We start from the raw sequence: 27,742 nt of genomic DNA on the forward strand, positions 1-27,742 counted from the left end.
AGAAACGCGTGACAAATCAGAGCTTCTCTGAAGCCAGGTTATTTTGCAAGCTACTATTCATCTGAATCCCTGTTTTTACATGCTTCTACTTGGAATGTATTTGAAATGGGAGGGATGGAGGGGAGAGAATCATGTCAAATGTCTGGAGATTATGTCTGACCAGATGCTGCCACCACAAGTGGCCACAAACCTAAGTAGCTATTCATCATTACATCCTCCGATTTGTCCACCTGTGTGCCAGGAGGCAAAGTTTTGTACACAAACTGATCTGGGTGAGTATCAGATACAGCTGTCAAAAATAGAAGACCTGTAAACAGGAGTGAAAGATTGAAGAGAAAATAAAGTAGTTAAGCGAAGCAGCTATAATCATGCTTATTTCCTGCCTGAACACGGGGAACAGCAATGCCAGTGGACAGCGGGCTGGCCTGGAAGTGGTTTTGATTGTGACAAAGGCAGCATTTACATTTAGGAGATAAATGTATTTATTCTGAAACTGCAAAAAGTCAGTATTACTCTGTTCACAGCAAGAGACACTTCCACAGCACTCCTCTCCTTACCAATTCTTAGTTCACCAGAAAAGGCTATCAGCTTGTCGTTTTAATGTAAGCTCTTATGACTTCTTTTTTTATTCACCCAGTAATTACTGCTCATATTTAAAGGAAATTTATGTTCTGTTTTTAATAAGAGATACATAGCTCTAAGTTGGCCATCATCTTGACTTGCTTTTACTTTTTACATTAGCAATGCCCCTCCTATCTCTTCAGCTTTCTACCACACACACAAATTCCAGTTTCAAGTTATCAAAATTGTATTCATTGCATATGCCAAAAGCAGTGGATCAATACACCACAGAAATCTGCACTAGAACAGAAGGTTCTTTACACTTGAGGCCTTTCCAATAATGCAACGTAGCCTTTTATCTGCACCAACATATCTCGCTGGGATACAGTAACAGCCACTGGCCTAAGGACATATTTTGGCTTTTGTGTGTGCACAAAGTGCAAAAGCCTCACCTCCTACAACATACACACACACTTAAATTACAAACACTAGTCCTATTATGGTACTTTAAAGGCCTGGGAAAAGGACACTGCAGTTTTAAAAACTTTAAGAATAAAAACTTGCACTCACCTACCAGGAGAAAGACACTGTGGTCTGAACAGGAACTCAATTTTTCATAAATCCTCTGACACCACATGGCAGAGACCTTGTGCCAAAGGATCCATACACCGTACTTACCATTAGAGCAATTATAATCACCCCCTGCGCATCTGCAGGTTCTCATCACAGCTCCTCTAGGTACATCAGCAGAGCATCATCTTATACTTAAAACTGGCCCATAAAGGTGGAGGGAGATGTCAGTTATCCAAAACAGTTAACACATTATAGGGTCCACAAATGAGGGATTTTCTGCTCCCATTTTGTATCATTGCACCAGGCTGAGATCACGAATGGTTAAGAAGCCTAAAGAGATTTACCATATGTACTTAATCCTACCTAAGTAACTGTTAGCTGGAACAGGAACTAGATTCTTATCTTGGCGGCTCTCATCACCAACTTCGTAAGGCCCATCATCAAAGATACCCAGATCATAAAATGTCTGATTCTTTTGCTCTGCACGAACCACCCCTGAAGAAATGAAATGATAAAATAAAAGCTAATGAATGGTAAGGGAGAAAAATAACATAAATGCTTTCCAACTAATATTAATTACAATGAATGAGACAATGACTGCTGCTTAAATGGGACAAACACAAAAATAGTGCACTGGGTGAAAGTGTTTTCAAAAGGCAATGAATCTGTAAGTTCTACCTGTGTGCCAGAATCTCACTCTGCTCTACAGAAAGGCCATGCAATGATCTGGAAAACACGGGATACTAGCAAATTCTCAACAAAAACGTGGGACCGACTTTGTCAGAAACCACCCTCATCCCACAGTTCTTAAACTCATATATCTTCTCTTAAAAGAGAGGTAAGTACACAGGAAAATAAACAAACCAACAAATCTACTGTTCAGCTGTGACAAACACCAGCAATGTATTTATAAAACATTATATAAGGGGAAAAGAGCTATTGTTTGAAAAAAAATGTGTGCTTCCCTTTTATCAACAGGCATATTTAACATTTTGGCAAGCACAAACGTGTTTTTCTACAATACAAAAGAGTGCTCTTATGACTGATATACTGTCATAGCGCTTCTCTGCAATTACAGTAAAACAGTGTCTGAACTCAATATGCTGTTTCAGCTTGGTCAGATTTTGTTGACAGATACATGGAAGATTAAGTTTTCACTGAAGTACACCCTGTGCCAGAGCTTAACTCAAAGATTTTGCATGGTTCATATGGCAGGCACAGGTGTACAAGGGGAAAAAAACTAATGGTTCCAGGATCAGATGTTCTGAAGAGGGAAGTATTTACAGCTGTTGGTGTAATGAAGCGCAATGGGAAAAATCGCTTTAAGACAAAAGAGACAGCGCTGGGCATTTAGATACTTCTCAATAGAAACTAACAGACAAAATCTATGGTGCGTTTTTCCCTTAAGTTTTGGAATATCTCCTAGATGATAGAGTACTTGGCTCTTATTGAGACAGATTATCCATAGAATTTTACGTGGATATCCACGGGCCATGGATATGAACACATGTAGTACTGCTCTGTTCAGCCATCTCCCTGTAATCCTCCAGGGAAGCGCTACTTTCCACAGACTTCATAAAGAACAAAGCAGAGAATACTGCAAGATAAACAAAGATCTCAATGCAGCTATCTAACATCTGCTCAAATGCAGGAAAAAAAGGCTGGTCAAATAACTTCAAAATAATTTAGTAATTTGTTCAGTTTGGAAGTCTAAAAGCAAGCACTCAATTCCACCATAAGATTAAGACTAATAAGGGAAAAATTTGCTGTACATATGTGCAACGGTCTGTTATCCATTTGTAAGTGCTCCCTCAAAGATACTTAAAGGAACTTCAGAAAATATTTTTGATACAGGAGCAGAGCATTTTGTGAAAACAGGGCAAAATCATTAGGATGCAACCCTTGGGAGTAATCTCAGAGGAAATGGGGAGGGTAGGCAGGAAGGAAGCCAGGTCGTACCTTTCCAATTGTAAGTGCCTGGAGCACCAAACACAATATAATGATAGTCTCTAGTAAAAGTAGCAGCAACACCTTGCTGACAGGAACCAAACTTCTCATGGCCTCTTAAACGACCATCACAAAAGCTCCATACTCCATTATCCATATCATCCTTAATAGTGAGATCCTGGCTCAGCACATAGCACCTTCCAATGATATCCCGGGTTTCCTGCACTGTGTTTACATACTGCCTTTTCTCATAGCGATGTGCACATGTCTGCAAGACAGAAGAAATAGTAAGTGATGCTTTCGGTATGTTTGTATGCAAGTCATCAAAGCAGGTTGGTCTCTAGCAATACTTCAGACTAGCAATGCTGTAAGTCACCTTGTAGACACATCTGTGTTGCAATGCACAGACAGCCCGCTGTTCCCCATGGGCAACATACGGGAAAGGCTGGGCATCTATGGATACAAGTCAGAGCAACCAGCTTCATGGCCAAGGAAGGTTCAATGGCTAAGTCCCTCTACTCTGTGGGATTTAGATTTTTTAGCCATGAAGCCTTCCCTGATACTTAACCCCCCTCTTTCAAGAGGTGAGGAGAGAACCACGCTATCTCTCACAAACAAAGAAGTGGCTCTGCTTCCCTGCAGCTGTCAGAGTTAAATGACTTACACACTTGTGCAGGACATGAGAAGGTAGTTCAACCACCATCTACCTCAGACTATTCACAACTCACTCCTTCCAGAAAAGTGCCACAAAGTAGAGGCTGAAAGCTTTTCCAGCAAAGGGGAGAGATATCCACTTCCTATGTTGCATGTTCCACATACGGGATAACTGTCACTGGGACACAGCAGCTGCATGGAGCACAACCTGTTCCTTAACCTTTTAGACTGTTCACCTGGAAACAGAATTCCAATCAAATATTTAACACAAAGGATGAAGAGCCACTGTGTTAAGTGGTGTAACCACCAAACCACTGTAAAAATGGGTGGAATAATCAAACCCCTTTGCCAGCAGTGGGTTTTGGGGAACTAGATTGCAGTAGGTGTGTGACAAGCACAAGCAAGCCAGGTTTCTCAGCTAACATACTCTTCTCAGGCTTAAATATTAAGCAAACACCCAGAGGCTCCATGCTTAGAGCACTGCAGCACTGCCCTGCTGCACAGTGACCTTCAGGCTGCCCACACCTCCTCTAGTAAGTGCATTTCCCATTTACGACTTACAAAGAAAAGTTCTTTCTCAGAAAATACAAGACAGCATTAGTTAATGATAAATTATTCAATGAGCAGGACCCTCTTCCATCTGCTATTCCCCACTTCAGGTTCTGAGGCAGACTGAAGCAAGCTATTACTGCCTCTATGTCCTTAAATAACTCCAGATTCACACCCTGAAGCTGCCTGCCTCCAGTTCGGGAAGCAGTGACATTAACCTGCAAGAATATAATTAGATGAGGAAGTTTCACTGCACACCCATTTTATGATGTAGCTGGTATCCTTCAGCACCATGAGCGGCTTCTTTAACTGAGAAAGCACTGAAAAAGTAGCATTCTTTTGTAACTCCTGTATTGTATAAAATAAATAATATTTCTGTATTGTATAAAATAAAGAATAACTACTAAGTCTTACTGCAGTGCAATAGCTACATTCATTCATAGGAGTAAACCAGCCAAAGTCCCTGATTAAAGTTTAAGTGAGCTGCTTTTACAACCTTATCACATTATCTTTCCTATTTCTGTAGCTAGTAGTATCTAAAAGAATGAATGTGTTTATCACAAAAAAATTTGTGAACACCCTGAAAATGAATTGTCCATGCTAGATGATTGCTACAAAGAATATAAAGAAAGCCTAACTCACAGTTAGAAAAATCATTTAAAGCTTTTACAATCTCAAGTGTCTTACTTTGCCAGAGACATTTAAGTCCTTACTTACAAAAAAGCACAGGAGTAAACATAGGAAAGTTACCATTCAGACAGACACGTAGAAATGCAGACCATTCAGAACATTTACCATCAATCCAAAATGTTTTTATAAGTTAGTCCTTTAGACTTACCACCACATTTCCTCCTGGCCCCTGACTTTGGACAGTTACACCCATCCATTGGTCTTCTTTACTTTCCATCTTCGGGTCAGCTGCAAAGTATCAAAATACAGCTCCAAATATTAACAGTTAACTACTTGTTTTCTCTCTTTTTATTTTTTGAAGCCCCTGTCGGGACAGGCACTTCATACAGTACATGAGACAGTCTGCAGGTGGCAGCGTCTGTACATTTTATCACTTGACAACATCCATTTTATTAAGCACTCGTAGCGTATTACTTCAGGTCACATCAATTTACAAAAGAATAAGAACATCCAGATCTACCAAGATTTAAGCATCTCGTGCTATCTTAGCAATTAAGCTACAACTTATTCTGATGTAAATCAAGTTACATATACATCCATAGAAGCAGCTGGTTGATACGCTGCCTTTGGAAAGGACTACATCAAATAAGAAAAAGCAGACAACTGTTTCAATCCAAAACAAAAGCGCTGAAGAACTTACTCTCTTCATCAAATATGACGCGTGTGCAGCGTGTGTTTGAAGATGCAATGTCACAGCTGTACAGCCCTCCTGTTCTGTTGGCTTGTTGGGATGGAAAGGCCTTTTCCCGAGGAGCTCCAACCAACAACCTGCAGGGAAACAGAAATCACTTCAGGAGATCTGCAGAGGTCGTATTAGGAAAAGGAAGGCAACATAATCAGAAAGTGTTTTCACCACGTTGCTAGAGGTTTGACGTGCAAACGTTTGAAGGTGGATCAAACGCTACATCAGCACACTGTTCCTTTAAAAAAAAGGGGCGGCGCTATAAAGCAGTAATAGTTCTGCACTTATTGGACATGCAAACCAGTAATTGTATTGTTACTATTGCTATTATTGCTGCAACGTTCACTGCAAGGAGTTGATAAAAATTTTTGTATAGTGTCTGGCAGTTTCGCAAAACCCATCCTTCTGTCAGGGAGTCAAGTGAGCTATTTTTTGCCTTACTGTTGGTAAGGGTGGGAAAAGTATTGTTACTAAAATGACTCCAAGCCTCCAAAGCAGTGAATAAAAGTGCTTTCAGGCATTCTTCTAGTTTGACACCAGTCCTGTGCCACTGTTGAGCCAAATTTACAGGCACCTTAATATCTCTGACCTGAGAAGCATGGCAAGATCCCTCCTGGCCCAAGTGTTCGCTGAACTGTTGCAGGCTCCGTGCAGACTCGCACTCCCCCTCTCCACTCTTTTGGCCAGAAACTCCATTTTGAAGCTGAAAATGTTTTTCTCCCAACAGATCTCTCACCAAGAGCAGGCCATTCCCACAAAGGACTTATTTCTCCTATAAAAAAGGCCGCTTGAACAAGCCCTCATTAGGCACTGTGCTGGTAACCAATGTGAAGGTTATTTTAAAAAGAGAATAAACCAATTTTTTTTCCTATATCAACTGCCCCCCATGAGTATTATCACAAAATCACCAGTAGACATATCTACTTGCAAAATAAGGGGTTTCAGCCAAAAAATTCTCTCATTGTCTAGTTTCCTCTGAAGCATCACACACACACAAAGAACAGCTGCCTCTCCAGCTGCTGAAACTAATAACCAGTATGCAACAGTTTATGGAAGAAACAAGAAACATCATGCTCAGCTGAAAAAACAAGGACAAGAGAACAGCACGTGGACAGGTGCAACACAGCAGGTACGGGGCGGGGGGGTGCTGAACCAAACTCCATGTGCTTCCTGGCCCTGCTACAAAACATCTGAAAGAGGAGATCCCTGACACCACGGTGCCCAGGAGGGCAAAGCTGGTACTACAGTTGTATCCACCAGGCTCAAAGAAGAACTCGGATCCCCCATTAAGGCTTCAGCTATAGAGTTTTGCTCTTGAGAGAAAAGCTCTTCTGCATGCTTGATAGTGGCAGTGGGACAAAGCACACTGCTGCCCCTCAGAATGCTTTTCTCACTAAAAACGAGACCCACTTTTATTCATATCTAACAGTTAAGACTGGATCAGCTAAGATCAAAACATAATTTTTGTTATTACAAAAATGTTTACTCAATGTCACTAGTGAGATGCAAAATGAAATGGATGTATTCTAAGAAAACACATGTTTTTTAAAAACAGAAAATTACATCTGTACTGTGAAACAGCCCAAATTTTCACCATTTTTATAGAAATAAATTCTCCCACAATCCATAACTTGCCTTCATGAAGGTAACATCCTGAATGGTGAAACCTTCAGGTAAAATATTTGCTTTTGAATGATACATATATAAAATCAGGACAACCAGTGTGGGTGGGTTTTGGTTTAAAGTGTTTCCTTCTTTTCCCCCTACACATGTCTGGCATCTTTTTCAAAGATTTTTTCAGAAACACAGCACTCATCACAAGAGTTTGTAATCTAAACAACCACGCTTTTAGAAAGGCCATTAATAACTTCATTTTCTAATTTTGGCAACAGTGCATTTAACTCTAATCTCTTAGAGTAATTCTTCTGCAAAGCATCTGTTTCTGAGCTATTCCTAACATGGGAACAGATAAATTTTCTCCCAGTTCTGTTATCCCCCAGGGAAAGACAGATGAGGTTTATTTCTTCTCTCTCTCGGTTTTTTGTTTTTTAACATTAACAACCATAAATTTAAGAAAGTAGAGGCACTGATTTCCTAACATATAGAAATTTTTATTATTTCTACATTTTCATTCAAGGCTTGGGGAGTAAAAATGATGTATTGAATTTCACTTAAAAGGAAATTTGATCAGAAATATTTTGTTTCAATATTATGAACACAAATAAAAGCTTCTGGAATTGAAATACTTAATTTGGTTTAATTCACCCATCTGCACACAACTGAGAGCAGTGGTGCTCGATCAGGAAAATTACAGCCCTGTTCTTTTCTGTGCGATAGCCAGGCTACATCCACTTCCCAGCCAAATGATACCTTTTACAACACCCCATGATGTGACCACAATCTTGATGACAATTCAGCTGAAGGGAAGACCTGCTGAGGCATCGGGGAATAAACAGCATCACCAACAGAAAACGAAGTGGAAAGATGTGACATCTGACATAAGATGCCCGAAATATTCAATGGCATCTCAAACAAACACCTGTTGAGATCAACAGATGAACAATGCAATTGTTCAGTCTTCTTTTAAAAGAGTGTCCATCCAACATGATCTCAAAGGAAACAGATGACCTTAGCTTTTGCCCAGTGCCCAAACTGCCATCCAAATTTTGCATAAGTTATTTTCTCCTAATTTTGCATATGTTATTTTTCACTGTAAACAAAGTATTTCATAGTAGACTTATTTAAAACCCTCCAGACTTCAAAGAACTTTTGTGAGGAATCCCGTCACCAGTCTTCAAGGCTCATCAAACACAAAAATCTTTAATCCTGTTGGGCACATCACTGCAAGTCCTTATTCACAACACAGTACAACAGTAGCACAAACTATGTACAGGCGCTTGCCAAGGATCAGATCAGTTAGGTAGATACTATGGTAATTACTGAAAAGCATTTGCAAGTAGCAGCCAAAGATGTGTTAAGAAGTGGTGTAACTCCTTTGTACTTCTTCACTACTTATCTGTCCCAAAGACCACAGCAGAGAAGACTAAACCGAAGGTTCCAGGTTCTGCACCACAGGCTACTAAAGGTGATGAGGATTATAAATGTTACAAGGATTATCAGCAGTAGTAGGATTGTAAGTAAGAAAGTCACATGCATCTAACCTCTGTCTGAGTCAATCAAGCAAAACAAAAAATCCTATCGAGTACATTGTGACTTGTGATCAACGGAGCTGCTATTCACCATACCTACTGTTCAAGATGTACATTTGAAAAATCAGAATTCTATTACAGAAGCCAAATCAGTTCACTTATGAAAGTGTGCACAAAACTAAGGATGTATGACACGGAGCCTGCACCAGTGTGAATTTCAGCATGACTGCAGCAGCCCAAATGAATCAGCTTGTATGCTGAGCTGTGCTACGTGCTCAGCAGAGTCCTTCCAGACTGAGGACACATTCCAGTCATTACTGTATGGCTACTTATTTGGCTGTGTTTTAATAAAAGAATTTTAATCAAGTTTGAGCTCATTACACCAAAAATGGGTTAGGTTTTTCTGCAGCTATGCATGTTCTGTTTTAGCTTTCCCAGTGGCAAGCAAAACCTTTCTGCAAAAGGGAAGAGGTAAGGGGATAAGGAGATGCTCTCCCAGCTATTGGTATCTCCTTTATTCGCAGATGAAACACTAAGATTAAAACCAAGTAACTTGCTCTGCAAACAAAGACTGACAAAACTAAGGTCTTCATTTCTCTCCAGCTCTGATCATAGTACGACTCATTTTATTCACTGGGACTTCTCCCTGAAGGTGGAGGAGAGCTACAGTCACTACTTTCAATTCAGGTCTCAATGCCCAAAGTCAGGCTCCAGGATCCATACTTGGCTACCAAAGTAATGCCCCAACTGTCAAGACTGCAGAGTCAAAGATGAAAACCTCAGAGACTCTGACATGCGGACATTTTACTGATTGCCTATCCCACGGCAAGTTCACCTTATTACTATGGAGGGAACAGAAGCTCAGCCATAGAACACACTGAACATGTTTGAGCACCAGTTCCTGTTGGAGCCTTAGCTTTTTATTATTTTAGCTATGATTATGTAGCATCTAATGCTTAGCATATGAGCTAAAATTCAGACACACACAAAAAAATCATGATTTCTCATGTAAATTACAGAATCAGACGCTTCATGCTACTTGAACCCTGATTTTCCCCATTCATCTAGCTTTAATATGTACTATAAACTGATTAGGTTTTCCCTGAGCCAATCAGACTGCAGGGATGTTAAATAAACTTCTACTAATAGTTAATTACATTCCTATAGATTGACAGAAGTGTCTATCACATGACAATGCTGGAAAAAAATCAGAATTCTCTCATACTCTGGCACAAAACTATAACGCTTATAATAAAAACATGTGCTTTCCAATTTCAAACTAAAATTCTAATTTCAAACCAAATAAATCACTCCCGTTGCTCTATTGGTCAGAATGAGATTAATTATTGCTTTATCTTAATTACTTCTTGGAGATACATGATAATGACTGAGGTCCCATTGCCAATTATGAGCATCTGCTGGTTTCCAGGGACAGATTTACTCTCTTACAACCCCAGATTCATGGCCAAATTTGAGATAATCCTTTAGGATTAGAGCTCCAGGACTGGTATGTAACACCAGTTTAACTAATTGACCTCACTGAGATGCAATTTTGGCTCAGGTGGATGGTGCTGCATTGCACAGAAGCCAGTGACCCCAGCTGTACCTGCATGTGTGAGCTGCAGCTAAAATGTGCAACGGGGATGGGCATGAGACCCCCAAGAGAGAGGGACTGCCACAGCACAACATCCCCCATAACCCTGGGGCACAGCTACACCCACCCCACCTCACTGCAACATTACGTTACACCTGAACGGAACAGCTGAGGCAAGAAAAACTCCATTTCATCAGTTACGCTGAGCACAACTCAGACCTCAGGAAGGGCATCAAGATATCTTACTGACTTGATCTAGATCTGGACCAGACCTTTGGAAAACTGTATGACATAAACACACTTTACAAACCCACACATCTCAAAGAAGTGAGAGGAGATGGGAACTCAAAGCCCACAGTCAGGCAGGCATCAGGCCTCAGTTTACTGGCTGCTGCTGACCAGTACTCAGCAAGAACAGTCTGGTGACAATCAAGAAGAAAGGCTGTAATTTAATCAAAAGTAGCCCCAAAAGAGTTATTAAAATTCAAAGCCAAACACACTAGAAATAACTTTCCATTTTAAATGATAATACAGAGTATTAAGCAGCAGGGTGCAGATTTTTAAACCTTCCCTACCTTTCATTGGTAATTCTTGAGAATTTTAGTAGGTGGCTGTGGCTCCTTCTCAGTTAATGAAAACAACAGTGAGAACTGGAAGGAGTTTCTGCTCACAGCTATCTGAACTCCCGCCAGCATTGCTCATGGAACTACCCTGGTCGCTTCCAAAAGGAAAGCTGCAGTTCAGATGAGAAAACCATATCAAAAGAAATCCATAAAACCTTCAAGCTCCTGGAAGTATTCCCTCACTCCGCAGTGAAATTCTTTTCCTCACGGTACAGAACTATCTAAGGACACCATACAATTTTCACAACACACTTCAGAGAAGAAAAATCATCAGTGATTCATTACAGTTCTGTTTTGCAATAAACACTTACTCAAAAGAAGTCAAGTCAAAGGAGGGAGAATATCTTCAATGTTTTTTGAAAGCAAATCCTGTTCATCAAAGTAACAGGCTTCCATTGAGTAAATGACATTTTGATTTAAACAAATACAAAAAATACCACAGTCTGCACTGAGCTCAGATACTCTGCTATCGCCTAAAGCTTTCTTCATTCCTTAAATTCTTTCCTTTTCCATGGTATCTTCTACCCCAAACAAGGCACCATATCTTTGCCATCCTTACTTTACAAGTAGCAGCCAACACATGAATAGTGCCAGCTCTGAGCTTTAACAGACTGGAGTAGAAATCACTGAAAGTGTTTCCTGGGTAACAAACCATTAGCCATTTCCACATATAGGCGGAATAAAATAGTCAGTGGTGTAAGTAATTACCAATTTTGTAACCTTCATTGAGCACAAATGTCCAATTTAACGTTGCTGTTCTCACATAACAATGCTGCCACCGCAGACTTTGCACTTCATTGTGTTTTCAGAAAGACTGCATATACACAAGGGGGGCACATTTGGAAAATGATGAAGCTAAATGCTATAAAACTTCTTCCATCCCTGGCCAGACAGGTAGACTCCTGTATCCTTTTCCTCTCACGCTCCCAGAACTTGCTTGCAAAGATTTTCCCCGGATTGAACAAAATGAAGAAATTAGAGTAACTACCACTAATTCATATTTAGATAGAATTTTGCTACCAAAACAGTAGGCACAGTCAGTAGTCATCTATCGAATGTTTAAAACCTCCAGGCAGAGACCCCTAAGCTCATTGTGCATGTCTAGAGAGCTCTCCACTGGAGATATGTTTTCAGGCCTCTGCACTGGTTTGGTCTCAACAGTTTTTAAACTTCAGAAAAGGGGAGGATAGGAGCATCTTAACCCTCACAACATTCCAACATAACTGAAGTTATGTCCATAACAGGACAGACCACATGTTCAAATACTGGTGGCACCACCTCTGCTTTGTGCCTGGATTTGGCTTCTCACAACAGAAACAAGTCCCAGGACAGGAGCACCACGGACTAACGAGCACAGAGACTGTCCCTCCTGTCCCTCCATAGACACGGGCTGCTAACAGGAACGGGAGCTGAACCACGAGACTGGGTTGCTCAAAAAAAAATCCCTCTCCCTGCAAAAGCCAGTAACTTTGTCAGCCGGGAATTTGTTTGTGACACTTTCTGAAGAGATACCCATCACTGCAGCCTGTTATTAACAGCTATTCCAAGTGACTGATGATTCTCCTAATCTGTGACTCCATATTTAGATTTTCTAACTACCACCACAAGGCCATGGACAAGTACACCATTAATCTCTGTTGCCTGGAGGCTTGGCACTTGAAGGACTGTGATTTTCATTTTATTTATTCATTTTAGGAAGCAGATTATGACAGAAGCTAGGAAAATAAGCCAAAAGCAGCATAAGCACCAGGGCATGCTACTACAAAACAAAACTGGAACTACAAAGATACCTGTTGTTCTGGAAAGGCCACTTACTGACTTTCTGAAAGTCACATGAAAAAATAAACCCTTTTCCCTCATAGTCCAGAGCCCAGTCTGTACAGATTTGACATCGGTTTTGCACATCTCATTTTCATTGGTAGAAAGCATTTTTCTTACAAGAAATGGTACGGTCTGTTTCAAAGCCGTGTTTCAAAATACAGTTTTCTATTTCAGACACCACTCTCTGGCTTTAACCAGGAGATAGACCTCACATTTCCCATATTGTCAAATAGCAAGTGCAACCTGTATAATACTCATAGTTTTAGTTTCTTCCTCACAAGCTACACATCTCACCAGATTTAGAAGAAAGAACAATGACCCGTGCTAGGAACAGATCTGAGCATGAAGTGATACTGTAAAACATGTATTAGACACTTTCATTATTATATATTATAAACTCATGGAAAAAAAATATATTTAAAGGATTTTCACTCAGATTTTCTAACATGGCAGTGCCTGTTGCTGCATGAAATCCTCTTACAACATGGGGTGACAAGTGTGCCTTTTAAAGAATCAAATTCAGGAGCCGAGGCGCTAGCACTCCCAGCCCAGCCCTTGCCCACAGCCACCTTGTCCACACCGGGGTCCTTGGAACCACGCGAGTCCCACCACGGCCAGCCGGGCACAACCCAGCCCCTCTCCAGAGGGTGAGCTGGGGCACAGGTCCCCACAGGACCAGGGAGCAAGTGCAGCAACAAAGCAGGAGTGAGCCAGCAGTCCCAGCTCCCCACAGGCACAGAAGGAGCGAATTGTCCCTCCCTGCCATCCCACACTGCAACCTCGCTCTCATGCCAGCAGCCCCACGCACTGCAGCCCTGGCCCATCTCGCCCAGCGCTGCCCCGGCTCCCGCGGGGAAACAGGCTGCAAAGAAGCGGCTGCCGGTGCTGCTGTAAAAAGCGGTGAGTTGGTGCTGTGATCAGTGTTTTGGGGACATGCTCACTCTACAGACTCCAGTAAGCAAGTGCATGACGAATTGGGAATTACTGCCTCCTGCACCAGGACTGCTGCCCATACATGTCATAGAAAACCTCTGAATTCAGATTTAAACTTCTTCATATTTGCAGGATTTGTCTTTGTACTGCCCCTAAACATGTCATCTCCATTTGAAGTTCATGAAAAATGAAAGGAGTATCACATCATCTGTTAGGTACATGTTTTAGAAAATGAATGTGGAAATAATCAAAATATGGAAACAGTTGCTCAGCCTTTTTTTTTTTTTTTCCAAAAAGCAATCTGAAAATGCAGTGCTCCCAGTCAGTATTAGAAGGCACTACTTGTTAGAGAGGTAACAACCCTAACAGGCACATACTGTTCATCGATATGCCAAAAGCCTTTTTTTTTTTTTAAGTTGCAGGAATTTTAATACAGTACAGAGCAAATATTTGGGCTGAAATGTCATTCCTCTATTTCCTTCACTGAATGAAGTACATCGATTTCATTTATGACCATAATTAAACCATTAAAATGCATGAAAGAAGTACAGCAAAAGGGACAGACCTTTCACTCCAGAATCAATGGACAATACAACATGTTAAAGCACCTAATCCCACAGCCCTGCAGTACTGGAAGAGCAACGGCTCCCCAGGCTAAGCCAAGCTGTGGTTCCTTCACCCATATATCCAATTTATGAGATGACTCCTGCTCCTTCTTTTCCTTCTTTGTAGGACAAAAAAACAAGATAGGGAAAAACCTCTTCCACTAGATACACAACCGCAGAAATGTTAATATGTGACTCTGGCAGATTCACTGTCTGAACCAAAGTCGTTCATCCCATTCAGCTAAAATGTACCAGCCAGAGCCCCAGCAGGAAGCTCACCCAGGCCAGACCAGCACTGGCACTGGGAGCCAAGCTGTGCCCTTCCAGCTGACACCCAAACCTGCAGCACCAGAGAGCCATCCTGCAGGGACAGGCTGAAGAGCTCTGCCCACGGAGAAAGCCATGTACCCTCCCGACATGTCATCCCTAGCAGATGTTTCAGAGAATGAGTACACAAACAACTAGCGAACACACACTTCAACAGCCAAAAGTCACTTGCACACTAAACCACAGATTTCAAGTTATGCTTTTGGTCTTAAGACCATCATAGCCCTGGGTTAAACGCATATAAAGGATCCACAGTTTGAGTAAGGCTTTTCTGCAAGTCATGAACTTAATTACAAAAGCAGATGTGTCACTGGGTACATGTACTGACACATAGTCCCTCCACTCCTTCAAATTAACTGAAAACACAGGCATTCAAATCACTTGGAAGAACTTCAGTAGGTATTTTTGTAGGAGGACCAACTCGAACAAATGCCCATGTCACTGAGACACTTAAGGAGCCTTTTTTTAATGTTCCACGCAGATACTGAAACACTGATCAAACAGATCAACAGAAATAAATCATACATTCACAAAAAAGTTCTCCATATACGCACTTGTGGAAGAAGCAATTCTATCTTACTACGAGTAGGAATGTACAAACTATGAATTTCAAACAGCTTGCAAATCCTCAGAACAAAATTCTTCTGTTTGCAAAATAACTTACATTTGAGACTATGCCAAGAAACCCACTGCATTCTCTTCCGACTGCTCCCCCTCCACAAAAACACAATTTTTACATGACTCTCCTCACACTTACTTTTTTTCCATCTTTCACCACTCCTTACATTCTCACTTGAGCAGAACCTGGAATTAATTATTTGTTTTAAAGTATTTTAACACCCTGTATTCCTGTAGATGGAAAGTTGCGCAAACAGCATTTCAGCTATTACTAGGACTGGATCTGACCTGACAACAACAAAGTATTCTTCCACTGTATGCAGGAATATATTAATAGCTTGGCTGGGAAGAGAGAGAAACCTACTTCTTCAGCAATATTCTGGGGCTACGCTACATAATCATCAAACATTTCTTTAGCAGAAACATAAGTCAAGTGGATTAAAAGTTTACAGGGACTTGCATAACTATGCTGTATTGTTCATAGCAGCTACAAAAGTTGGCTATATAAGAAAAAAAAAAAAAGTAACAAATTTATTTTAGCATCTTTGGCCAAGAAAATAATGTGAATCTCACTTAAGGTTTGTTTCACACTAAAGAAACATGGGAATTTATATATAAGCTGTGATCTCTTTCCACATGTTCTGCTAGACATGACCAAGTTCAAGAGCTAGCAGATTTAACCACTATGCAGCTTGGGTAGCATCAAGGACAAAGTGCAAAGCTAACTAATCTTTACAATTCCCATACAGGAGTAACACAAAAAGAGGGATGCAGAAAATTCAACTACCCTCACCAGTAATGTGCTTGCTATCAGTAACAGCTGGCTGCCACTTCTGAGCACTTCCAGGATAAACATGCATTGCCCTCAGACCTTCGACCTGTGCATGTGCTGCTGAGCAAACAACCTCAGGCATTACAGGGATGAGTCGTTCCCAGCATATTTGCAATCTTGTTTTGCTTTGGTTTTTAAAGATTTTTCTTATAGACCTACTTTTGAGGAGGATACCAATGCCAGCTGAAGCAGGTAGAAGCTAAGCACATTTACCTCCATTTGAAAAATTGCCTTTGTCATCCCCACCGAAAAGGAAATAACCCTCAGTCTCTGTAAGAAAGCCTGCCATTCCTACAGACACTATCAGCAAACCTGATTAACGACAATGCTGATCGTTCCTATTTGGTGTCCCTTGTTTCTCAAAGATCTCCAAACTCCTTGGAAAGAGAAAACAAATACAAAGAAGAATACAGCTGAAAAGTAACCTAGAAACTCGATAGCTGACAGTGAAATCCAACGTAGGTTCCATATGTGTTACCCTGGAGGGACCCAAGTACATTTTTATACTGTAGACAGCATCTAGACAGGGAGCATCCCATGAACCCCTCTTGCTTCTGTTCTTGGTCCTGCAGACCTGTCACTTCTAAACAGTCAAGACATCCTCACACAAGTACAACTGCTCAAAGGAAATCCATATTGGGAATTACATCTTTTTAGATGCAGTTCTGTAAGAGGAAACAAGAACAGCCAATGGTCCAGAATCAAAAACAGTCAGTGCGTACTAGCTCTAGAAATCACAATGCAAGAACCAGTACCATTTGCCTTTTACTATTGTTTTGATACAAAATCTCATCATAGGTACTTCACAGCAGAATACATCCGGCATGCTTTTGTAGTTTAACCCCAGCCATCAACTAGGACCACGCAGCCACTTATTCATGCTGCTGCCCAAGTGGGATGGGGAAAGAGAATTGGAAAGGGGGAAAAAAAAAAACAAAACCTAAATACAACAACAAAACCCTCATGGGTTGAGATAAGAACAGTTTAATAGGACAGCAAAGAAACAGGGGGGCGGGGGCGCGGGAAACGCAGAATATTCAAAAGAAGTGATGCGCAATGCAATTCCCAAGCAGGAGTATTTGCCCCCTGCCAACTCCAGTTTACATATTGAGCATGAGGTCCTATGGTAAGGAATATCCCTGTGGCCAGCCTGGGTCAGCTGTCCCGGCTTTGCCTACTCCCAGCTTCTTGTGCACGTGGTAGAGCATGGGAAGATGAAAAGGCCTTGACTATCTAGCAATAACCAAAACATCAGACTATTATCAAGATTCTTCTCATACTTAATACAAAACACAGCACTATACCAACTACTAGAAAGAAAATTAACTCTACTCAACCGAAACCAGGACACCTGCTTTTTAAACTAAACTTCAAGTCTCTTCTCCAAAGGAATCGTTAGGGAATTGTCAAAATAGTCTTAGAACATACAATACTCTTGATACATTAAACCCAAGGGACATGCATCTTACCAAACATACATTACATTTGATGCTAAAGTTATGAAGGGAGACTTATTAACCTATGGTTCAGTTCACTTATTTTTTATATACTGGATAATTCCATTTGAAATGGAAGTGAGACTTTATTCCACATTCATGTTTGCTCCTCTAGGGTATATTCTACTGCCATTACTTTCAAAGCATAACTTCCTTCCAACAATATCCAATGCTAATACATGAGTTATTCCACATTTCCAGACCATTTTGTATACTTCTTTCTTCAAATATCCCTGTGCCTCCTACTGTACCTACCTGTTAAGTACAATTATGAGGTATTAATTTTCTGTCTAACATTTTACAGTACAGACCATCATCTGCTCATTCCATAATATGTATTTTTGCTCACTTGTTTCTAAATAGCCCTTTCCCTAATCTATGTCTTGTCTTTTCCACAGAACATGTCCCCAAAATGTGACATTTTTACAGTTAGGGCTAAAATTATTCATCCAGCCCCAGGCTGCTTCTGAAACATTTAAACAACAGCTGATTTTAAACACCAGTTCTTCTGCAATTAATGAGGTATCTCCTGTGAAAAACTTCAGATTGCATCCCTTGCAAAACTGACAGTTGCTCTGGCACACATGGAAAGGGGTTTGGATAGAGTTTAACAGAGGAGAAATGAATGACCCATGCTGACTAGTGAACAATTTACTGCTGGAACACACCAGGCAGCCCAATGAACTGATTTGGGAAATGTTCTGGTTTATTTTGTGGAGAATCCAGACAGGAACAAATTAGATTAGCAAACCATTCTTCTCTGCTTGTTATCCTTTAAGAAAAAACATTTATGAGAAGTCAGCCTACCTGTCCTGCTTCTGCTTAAGTTTTTCTGTTATTTACAAACTAACATTAGCAGCATCAGTAACATATACCACACAGAAAATTGCAGTCATCTTAGCAAGCACCCCAAGAGTGATTTTGTGCTTATCTTCATTCCTCTTTTACAGTTAAAGAAAAAACACCACTATAAATCATGTTGAGATTTTTGGATTTAAGAGCCTACACAACTGCAGATATTTATTAAAAGGCAGTCAATAGTAAAGAGACTTCTCAGAAACTTAAATATTTTTTATTAAATAAAAACACTTAATTGGATGGTCATACTACAAAGATTTATGTTTGTCTTGTAGAGTTACAGATTGGATTCATCAAATAGTCCAGGTGCAGACTGATGGGGTTAGCCAGTATTTCTGAAGAAGATACAACACACACTATTATTTCTTGCCACGGTACAAGACATTTTTCAACTAGATCATAACAAAAAAACCCTATGAATTAGGCCTCTCTACACAAGTGAATGGTATTTTTAACCGCAGACAATGCAGTACATAAAACTCTACATCTGGATTAAGACTAATCCATTCCTGATGTTATGGTTGCCTTACAGTTTATTCTTTAAGTATATGCCACCTTAAAGAGTTTTATTCACCATCAAGGTAGCCAACACAAGAGTGAAACTGATACAGAAATTGTATATCTCATAATAATAATAATAATAATAATAATAATAATAATAATAATAATAATAATAATAATAATAATAATAATAATAATAATAATAATAATAATAATAATAATAATAATAATAATAACAACACAGCTGCGCCTCTGTGTCCAACACTACCAGTACATCTCAACTCTCTGTGCACACCTGTTGGAAAGCTCTTCGCTGCTCTCAAGACCTCAAAATTTTTAGAAAATGAACACAGAAAGCAGAGGAAAACTATGTCCTCAAATAAAAATGCTAAATTTTTAGATTTCAGATCACAAATAATATAACAATACAGTACTCCCTTTAATTTCTCTGTTGCATAAGGACCCCTGGCACGTCTGTCCCAGATCTGCTGCTTCGGAACAGAGCAGCACACAGAAACCAGGCCTCATGTTGTACACACTGTATACTTCAGATACTTCAGTGGTTCGCTCTACACCCCTGCAACTTGACCAATACTCTGTCTCCCGCGCTTTCTGGCCTTCTGCAGCTGACGGGGTCACGTTTTAAGTCTAAAGAGCACCATACATTTTCTTGTGCCAGCCAGACCGTAGGATGGGGACAGCGATGTCCTTCAAGCAGCTGTCTGCCAACTGCAGGTTTCAGGATGCCGGTGCCCAGCCAGGCTCGCTGCTTCGCTCAGCTCCAGCCTGCACAGCTGGGAAGCGGGGCAGAGCACACACACAGCACACTGGCCCCAGTCGGCACCACAGCACCCCACCTCTCACTGCATGAAGGGAAGGCCAGAGAAAAGATGCTTCTCCAGCTCACTCCCACCTCAGGTTTTAGATGGTAAGTAGTTATGCTCTTCAAACACACTTTAGCCCATCCAACTTACAACTACAGTGCTCAAACCGAACTGTACATCAGAATGAGAAGGTACAGGATGATTTCTTCCCCACAATATTTAGAGCAAACACTGTTAAGGATTACAACTCCTTTTCACAGTGGAATACCTCACGGACAGTTTCACTGAAGGTTTTATGTCAGACACACACACAGATACATCTACTTTGCCCATTTCTGTGTGTCTACATCAGCTTAATTTGAAAAGCAAGAGAATAGTTGCTGATCTAACTGTAAGCCCTCCCCCAAACACTTCTCTGCCCAGCCTTTGGACATCATTAAGCAAAGCTGTCAGGACCCACAGCCCCTGCCCTCAAGAGCACAACAATTTGTCAAGGAGAATGCTTTTCTTTTGTCCTTAACTCATATTTTGTGCAGCTCATTAGTTTCCATTCACTTCACTAAAGAGAAAAGCCTTTCTCCTTCCTGAGACCAAGGTCTGTGCTTGCCTGCATTGAGTTGTTTTGTTCCAGTTACACCATTTTAACCTTGCTAGTGTTAAGAGGATGCAAGATTAAGTTTTTTATTTCTTTCTGAGACACACCTAATACTTTGGCCACCAAAGAGTTTGCTGGGCTAGCATATGCTGTGTTCAGCAGGGTTGATTTACATCCTAGTATCACTTAATAAGAACTACCTGGTATAAGTTCCATCCTTTTAGAAACGGATGAGTACGACAGACTTGGACCAAAGGAATTTAAAGCAATTTTGGTTAATTGAGCCATCATGCTCTTGGAATGGCTTGGCAGGTCCATGTTTTACGCGGAGTAACAGCTTACAGAACACCCTTCTTTTTCCAAACATACAGCCTGAGGAGACAGGAATTTGTGCCTCCACAAATTTCCATTCACATCTATTGAGACACTTAAAAATAAGAAAGCATAAGCCAAAATGCTTCTAAACCTGTCATCACCTCTACCCTGTAAATGTTATGCTCTAGCAACCCCACCAAAGATGTGGTACCTCTTACATTAGAAGCTGATTCATCGATCAGGCTCAGCATTGGTAAAAACAAAAAGCTATGAAACCAAGGAGCTGTATCAGGTATAAGCATCTTCCAGTAAGAGTATAACAATTTTATGAGCTGTAATTGAAGCTGATAGCCTAGGCTGTTTCTCAAAGCTGGAGTCTTTACACAAGGCCATTTATCATCACTGCTGACAAAAGGCATACACTACAGTCCTTACTCATGGAAGAGTCCCACTAACACAGCCATGAATTTAGTTAATAACACCAGCGTAAATAACACATGTACCACAGGGGTATTTAAGATTCTTATGCATTTACAGGTGACCACGGGGCAGGGGGAAAGCAGAATCTGAAAAGTATAAGACCTCTTGAAGAACAAGTTTGTCAGGGGGATAGAGGACTGGGATAAGAGGTTTGCCACTTCCCAGGTGGGAAGGTCAGCTTTACACTATGAACATGTCACACCAGTTAATGCTGCAGCACAGCTGAACCTGTGAACTCACACAGCTAATGGCAAAGGCCCGTACTGTAGCGTATTCCCTGCTCACTGCAGGGGGTTGGACTAGAAGACCTTTAAAGGTCCCTTCCAGACCAAAATATTCTATGATTCTATCTCTTCCCTGACGCAGCCTTTTTAGAGTCACCTGGACTAAACTGTGCTGGTAGAAGCACATTTTTGCTGTATGACAGGACTTAACTAGTTCCGTGCAGGGTTTGCTCTTTTTCTACACTGATGAAAGTGATTACACCAGTGCAACTTCTAGTTGCTCAGTATACAGCTCAATGCTTCATTTCATCCTTCTTCCCTTAATAGAGTTCTGCAGGACGGAGTGCACAATTCTTTCCATTCCTTTGAGGAAAACAACAACAACCAACCAAACAAACAATGCTGACCTATTATTTTACACCCACAAGAATGGGAGTCAGATAGTGACAATTATATGACAGTTTCCAATCTCTTGCATACCTGACATGTAAACCACAGATAACTCACAGCACAGCTCACACTTGGTACTGAGAAAAAGCTTGCCTTCTGCAGTTTGACTCCACCTATAGCAATTCTACATTCTTCCCTCTTATGCAATGTAAATTTATCTTCTCACTTATTTCACCCATGATAGTATGATGGATCTTCTTTTTACAAATCTTTCCCCTACTACTACAGGGAAACAAACTACTACTACTCCCTCCTCTTTCCCAGCTTCATTTGATCCTGACATGTGCCACAGGACATGTACCTCAAACACAGACAAGCTCCTCTACTATAAAGAATCAAGAAAGTAATCAAGCATGTTAAGCATATTATCCAAGAGCTTGCATAAACAAAACCAGAGAGACACTCACAAAAAAAAAAAAAAAAAACAAAAAAAACAGCAACAAAAAAATCACTTAGTGCAATGAGACAGTAAGGACACAGTCTTAAAAAATAAAAGAAAGAAAAAAGGAAAATTAATAATACCTTTTTTTTTTAATTGACACAAGACAAGAACTAAAGACCCGTCATTATCAAAGTGTTAAATCCTGAAGATGTAAATATGGACTATTATTAATTCAGTCCACCTGAAGCCTGAATTACACTACACCACCTCTACAAGCAGAAATCGTCATTTTCCACTGCAGACCAGCACAATCCAGTTCTTTTGTTACCGGGGCAAAGTGTCTATGAGCACAAGCCCTCGGTCAACACAGAATTACTGGCTAAATGCCACAGGGGATGCACTGCAGCAGTACAGCAGTGTCAGCAGCCCCCCTGACCAAAGGCAATTTTGTTATGTATTGATATAACAGCTCACAGCAGAGATGTGCAGCATCAGCAAAACGTGGCACAAGTAAAATATGCTGCAGATTTTAGTACTTTATGGCTGCTAATGGTCAGTGCAGTCTTGATATAAAGTGCCTATCCACAGCTTTCAACCACACAGTTTTTTAGCTGATGAGAGGATCTTGAACATTGATTACTACAATCTCATCCTTATTCGCCTTAAACAATAAGAAGCTTACATTAATTCAGCTCCATACTTCTACTGAAAATAATATCAGAATTATTTGCAAGTAAAGTTATACACAAATTAAGGTATGTTTTGTATACACAAATTAAGCTTATGTTTTAATTCAAGGCATTTGCTTAAATTGTTGTGAATTACAACCAAAAAGAACTGGAATAGACCTACTGGACATGTTACATGGAGTATATAGACAAACATACCATTTATATATATTCTATATATATATAAAAGTACATGTATGTGACTACGCTCACTATATATAAAGTATCTAGTAATAATATATTTATTATAACAGTAACATATTTAAAATATATAGTCACTTAATATATATATAGCAAGTGTAGTCCTCATTTACAGATGACAGATACACTCTCATTCTCCATCAAATGACTACTTAAACTAACCACATTACTCCTATGGCTAATGCTGTTCCCAAGTCTCAGGCCCCTCCAAGTTTCAGACCTTCTTCCAGTGTGCAGACAAAATGCAGGGCCATTGTGTCACCACTCCCTCGCAAAAACAGACCTCCCTTATTTTTGTCATACTGACAGATTAAAAACCAGTCTTATACAGGGCAACAAGCCCAGCTCTCTTAGTGCTCCATTAGCCTTTTATGCTACCAGATTCACTGTGCTTGACAATGAACCAGAACCGCACACAGAAATCCAGGCAGGCTGCCCTTAGTACCTCCAGCGTTAATGCTCCCCTGATGCACATTCAGACTGCATTCAGCTGTTTTTCACACCCACATGCCACTAGCGCTCCACTTTCAGTCACTGCAAATCAAAAAAGTCGTTCTCCTCTTCAACTGACCAACTTTCCAACTTTTCTCACCAAAAGAAATTCACAAAGAAAAACAAAATCCTGTTACTACTCCATAGCCTTATACTCAGTACCATTTACAATGTCAGTCAAAGCAGCTCCTGTAACCATACTGTTGGGAGTTAAGTCATTCCTCATTAGCAAACATTAGTAGCTAACTCAAAGCTAATATGTAATCCACAGTATCCTGTGACTAAGAAAAAAGGTGATCAAAAGCAAATACCAAATTTAATTAAAGGCTATTTCAGCTGTACCTTTATTTGTCACACTTCCTAGACATTCTCCACCCTCATCTTTATAGAGGATTTTTATAATGCTTAACACTGAATTATCGAGAGTGAGGAAGGGGGAACCATTTCACTTAAGAACCACTTAAGCGAGGCAAGAGAAAAAAATCACACGTCATTTAGTTTGTTTTACCAAGCCTTGCTCCAAGGCACAGACTAAAACAGCCCTTGAATAGAATTCATGTATTTCACCTTCTCTCATTTGCTTTTTTTTTCCAAGGACTGACTGATCTTGCTCCTGTCTCTTACAAATCATTTTTAATTCTGTAAAACTGGAGAGGCAGGAGGGCACTCAGGCTGACAGGTTTTTTTGGAATGGAGGTTCTTACCAGATTAGAACCCAAGTGTCACTTTTAATTAAGTTTCAATGATGAAATGGGGTCTGTGTATTTTTGGCAACTACTTAACAGTGTTCACACTCAAACTGTAACTGAGCTTTGAAGTTAGCATCCATTTGAGAAGAAGGGATAAAATAAATACTTCTATCTGACTGAGAGATAGCTGCACATAAAACCACTTTTGCAGTAGAGATAAGACACAGACCAAAATGCAGTTGGGAATGTCGGGGTATTGGACTCCTGAGAACAAACTACTAGAATTCCTGCTGTTACAGATAACGGGCAGCATACAGGCATTAGACATACTTGTTTCCCAGTAGGAGACCTCAGTATGACCTCCATTCCCATAACTTTCCGCCTTCACTGGGCATCCGACAGCAGACACCGTTTGTTCCACCTATAAAGAGTCAAGCTATTTAGAAACTACAGATGGTTCTCCATGGAACACGTCACACAAATGGTTCTGTATTAGTTCAATAAGATTCATTTTTACCTGATACGAATGTGCAGCCTAACATGGGAGGCTTCACTTCAAGTTTCCCCACCAAAACTCCCATTTGTTTCATGAGACACAACTTAAACCGAGCAAAATGCCTCTCTGTCCCTATGAAAAATAGTTACAATTTGGCATGTTCAATGTCTTGTTCTCTACAGACATACACCACTGTTCTTATAGACGTTAAAATGATGCTCGAAGAGACTATAACATGCCCGTGTGATGTAAAAGGTCCCATTCCAAGAGTACTATACCCAGCAGCTACACAGGGCAGCACTCACATTCATTATGCTGAAACTCATGAATAGATTTTTTAAATGGCCAAACTGTCTCATACTCAGAAGTACACATCACCATAAAATGCAGATTCTCTAGTATGGTTTTGTCTCTATTAGCAACCCTTGCTTTTCATGAAAGCCTGATTCAGAAAGCTATGTCAAGGCAGACAGCATCTGGCTCTGCTCTGTCCCCAGACTTGGATTGCCTGAGGAAGCACTTACTATACATACAATACAGAACTTTCATGCTAATAATCTCTGAAGCGTTTCAGCCAAATATTACAGACTAGTTTGAATACTGTGACCACTCTTGTGTTTCTACTGACTTCTCAGTAATCGGATTTCTGTCTCTGCATATTCTGACACACACATTCTACCAGTACTGACAGTACAATGGGAAACTAACAAGTGTCAGGAACTGCTTTCTTAGTAAAACTGAGACCAATGCAATAGTATTGTCAAGACTTAAGATATTAAGACCGCTGAAAATGAGCTCACAGATTTGTTTTTCATTGTTTAGGATACCATAGGTCATTTTATCTGCTAGATAGAACATGGGTATTTTGATTTATACTCCTTTACACACTGTAATGTCTATGAAATCACACGGAACACAAGTGTGAGCAAAATGGGACCACAGGATTTTTAAGTAAGTTTATGAGCTAACTTTACTAAGGATACAATTTCTTTCCAGTTTCCTTCACCCATTAACTCTATATGGACTACAAAGGATACAATTTCTTTCCAGCTTCCTTCTCCCGTTAACTTTACATGGATTATGGGCTCATCTTTTCCCTTGAATTAAAACTGAATACTTGGGGAAGGGACATTTATTTAATAACAATGCCTTATAGAAGACACACTCCATCCAGCACTACTAGATAGGGCAGGGTCAGGCACTGCTCAGATACAGTTAGGAACACACAAGGATCCTGAAAACGTACTAAGAAAACTTACTTTGCTTTCTCAGTTTCCCAAAAGGAGTTCCTAGCTTCCACCCATAAGCCACTAGCATTTTTTTATTTCTCCCGTCTTCCTTGTGCCACCTCCCACCTGCGCTACTGGGCAGGTTTAATCTTGAACAGCAGCCCCTGCGTTACCCGAGGCCGGGTACACACAGGAAGAACCAACCCCACAGCCCGGACAGGCACCCGCAGGCCCGGGGCACCGGCGGAGCAGGTCGGCGCCGCCCCGGGCTCCAGCCTCCCGGCTCCCCGCTCTGCCCGGGCCCCGCGGGCACAGCCTCGGGACACCGCCAGGGGGTCGCGCAAGAGACCGCTGTGGCGGCCGAGGCGGGAAGGTTTCCCAGCGGGTGCTGCCGATCGCTTCCCCCTCTCCCGCCCCAGCTCCCGCAGGCCACCGGGGAGGGCGGGGCTGCACCTCGCTCCGCGGCACGCTTCCGCCGCTCCGCCCGGGCGCACGCTGCCTCCGGGCGGCCTGCGGCGCCGCAGCGCCTCGCGGCAGGTGCCGCCCCGTCCCGCCGAGAGGTTTCTCCCCCGGCCCCTGCCCCGCAGGGCGCCCCGCCGCCCGGCCCCACTCCCCGCCGCAAGCGGGCGGCCGGCCGGCCACCAGGTGGGGGCTGGCGGTCCCGGCCCGCCGCCAGGGGACGTTTCCCGGCGGTGCAAGGGAGGAGGGAGCACTTACAGCCGTTTCTCCTGCGGCTGCAGCTGCCGGTGCATGGCCAGGGAGAAGCCGAAGAGGCTGCCCGGCTCCCCACGCCGGCTGATCACGTTGTCCGTGTCCAGGTTGAAGGCGCCGGCCAGCCCCGGCAGGAGGGACAGGTAGAAGAGAAGCGCGGCCGCCATCTGTTCCTGCCGGCCACGGGAACCTGCCGCCGAGCTGCCAAGCACCGCCGCTCCCCGCGCTGAGGGCGCCCGTTGTGCCCCGCCGGCTCCGCGCATCGTCACGGAGCCCGCCCCGCCCCGCCCTCCCCGCCCTGCGCCGCCGCGGGCTGCCCGGCCCCCAAGCGGCAGCTCCCTGCCGACGAGCCCTGCGCCTCCGCCGCGGGGGCGACGGGCATCGCCCGGCACAAAATGTGCCGCGGGAAAGGCGGCCAAGGGCCCCGCCCCGCCCGCGGGGAGACGGCCGCGTCACCAGTACCGGGGCTTTACAACGGAAAATGAAGCCGTGCGGGGGGCGGGTCACGGCCGCAGGTGAGGGCCGGGCCGCGGGCACCGGCGGTGGGAAGGGCAGAGACCCGCCCCGGGACACGGTGAGAGCTGGTACCGCTCCGGGTGATGCTCAGCGGCAGGTTAAGGTACTGACCATGTGCACAAACACCTTCTGAAATGCTCTAAGGTCGATACAGAGCTACACTATATGCTTCTCATAGTCGGTCTGTATTCCCCAAACACAATCATCATGGGGAAAAAAAAAAAAAAAAAGGTGCGTCTCTGTTTTCCAGACTCTTCAGACAGCACATGAGGACAGAGACTCGAGACTACATAGAAGCAGTCTTTAAATTGCATTCCTCCAGTATCTCCTATCTCTGAACAGATCTGAGAATTTCCTACCCCTACCTGTTAAGTGTTTGAAAACAATATGTGGGTTT

General features: G+C 41.9%; 1 protein-coding gene across 3 annotated transcripts in view; it reads right to left on the reverse strand.

Moving 5' to 3' along the window:
* ITGA6 (integrin subunit alpha 6) overlaps positions 1–27,083 on the reverse strand; it is a 45,893-nt gene extending 18,810 nt beyond the window's left edge. For 2 of the 3 annotated variants that reach the window (XM_082056585.1, XM_082056584.1), the window contains exons 1-5: positions 26,836–27,083; positions 5,615–5,742; positions 5,123–5,202; positions 3,094–3,349; positions 1,498–1,629 (exon numbers count right to left, since the gene is read on the reverse strand). In XM_082056585.1, the coding sequence (XP_081912711.1) occupies positions 1,498–1,629; positions 3,094–3,349; positions 5,123–5,202; positions 5,615–5,742; positions 26,836–26,996 (757 nt within the window). In that variant the 5' untranslated portion in view covers positions 26,997–27,083. Of the gene's footprint in view, positions 1–190; positions 308–1,497; positions 1,630–3,093; positions 3,350–5,122; positions 5,203–5,614; positions 5,743–26,835 lie in introns of all 3 variants that reach the window. The other variant, XM_082056586.1, reaches the window with a different exon arrangement.
* Between the last annotated feature and the right edge of the window lie 659 nt (positions 27,084–27,742).

Source organism: Streptopelia decaocto (assembly GCF_964273445.1).
Source record: "Streptopelia decaocto genome assembly, chromosome: 6".
Classification (NCBI taxonomy): domain Eukaryota; kingdom Metazoa; phylum Chordata; class Aves; order Columbiformes; family Columbidae; genus Streptopelia; species Streptopelia decaocto.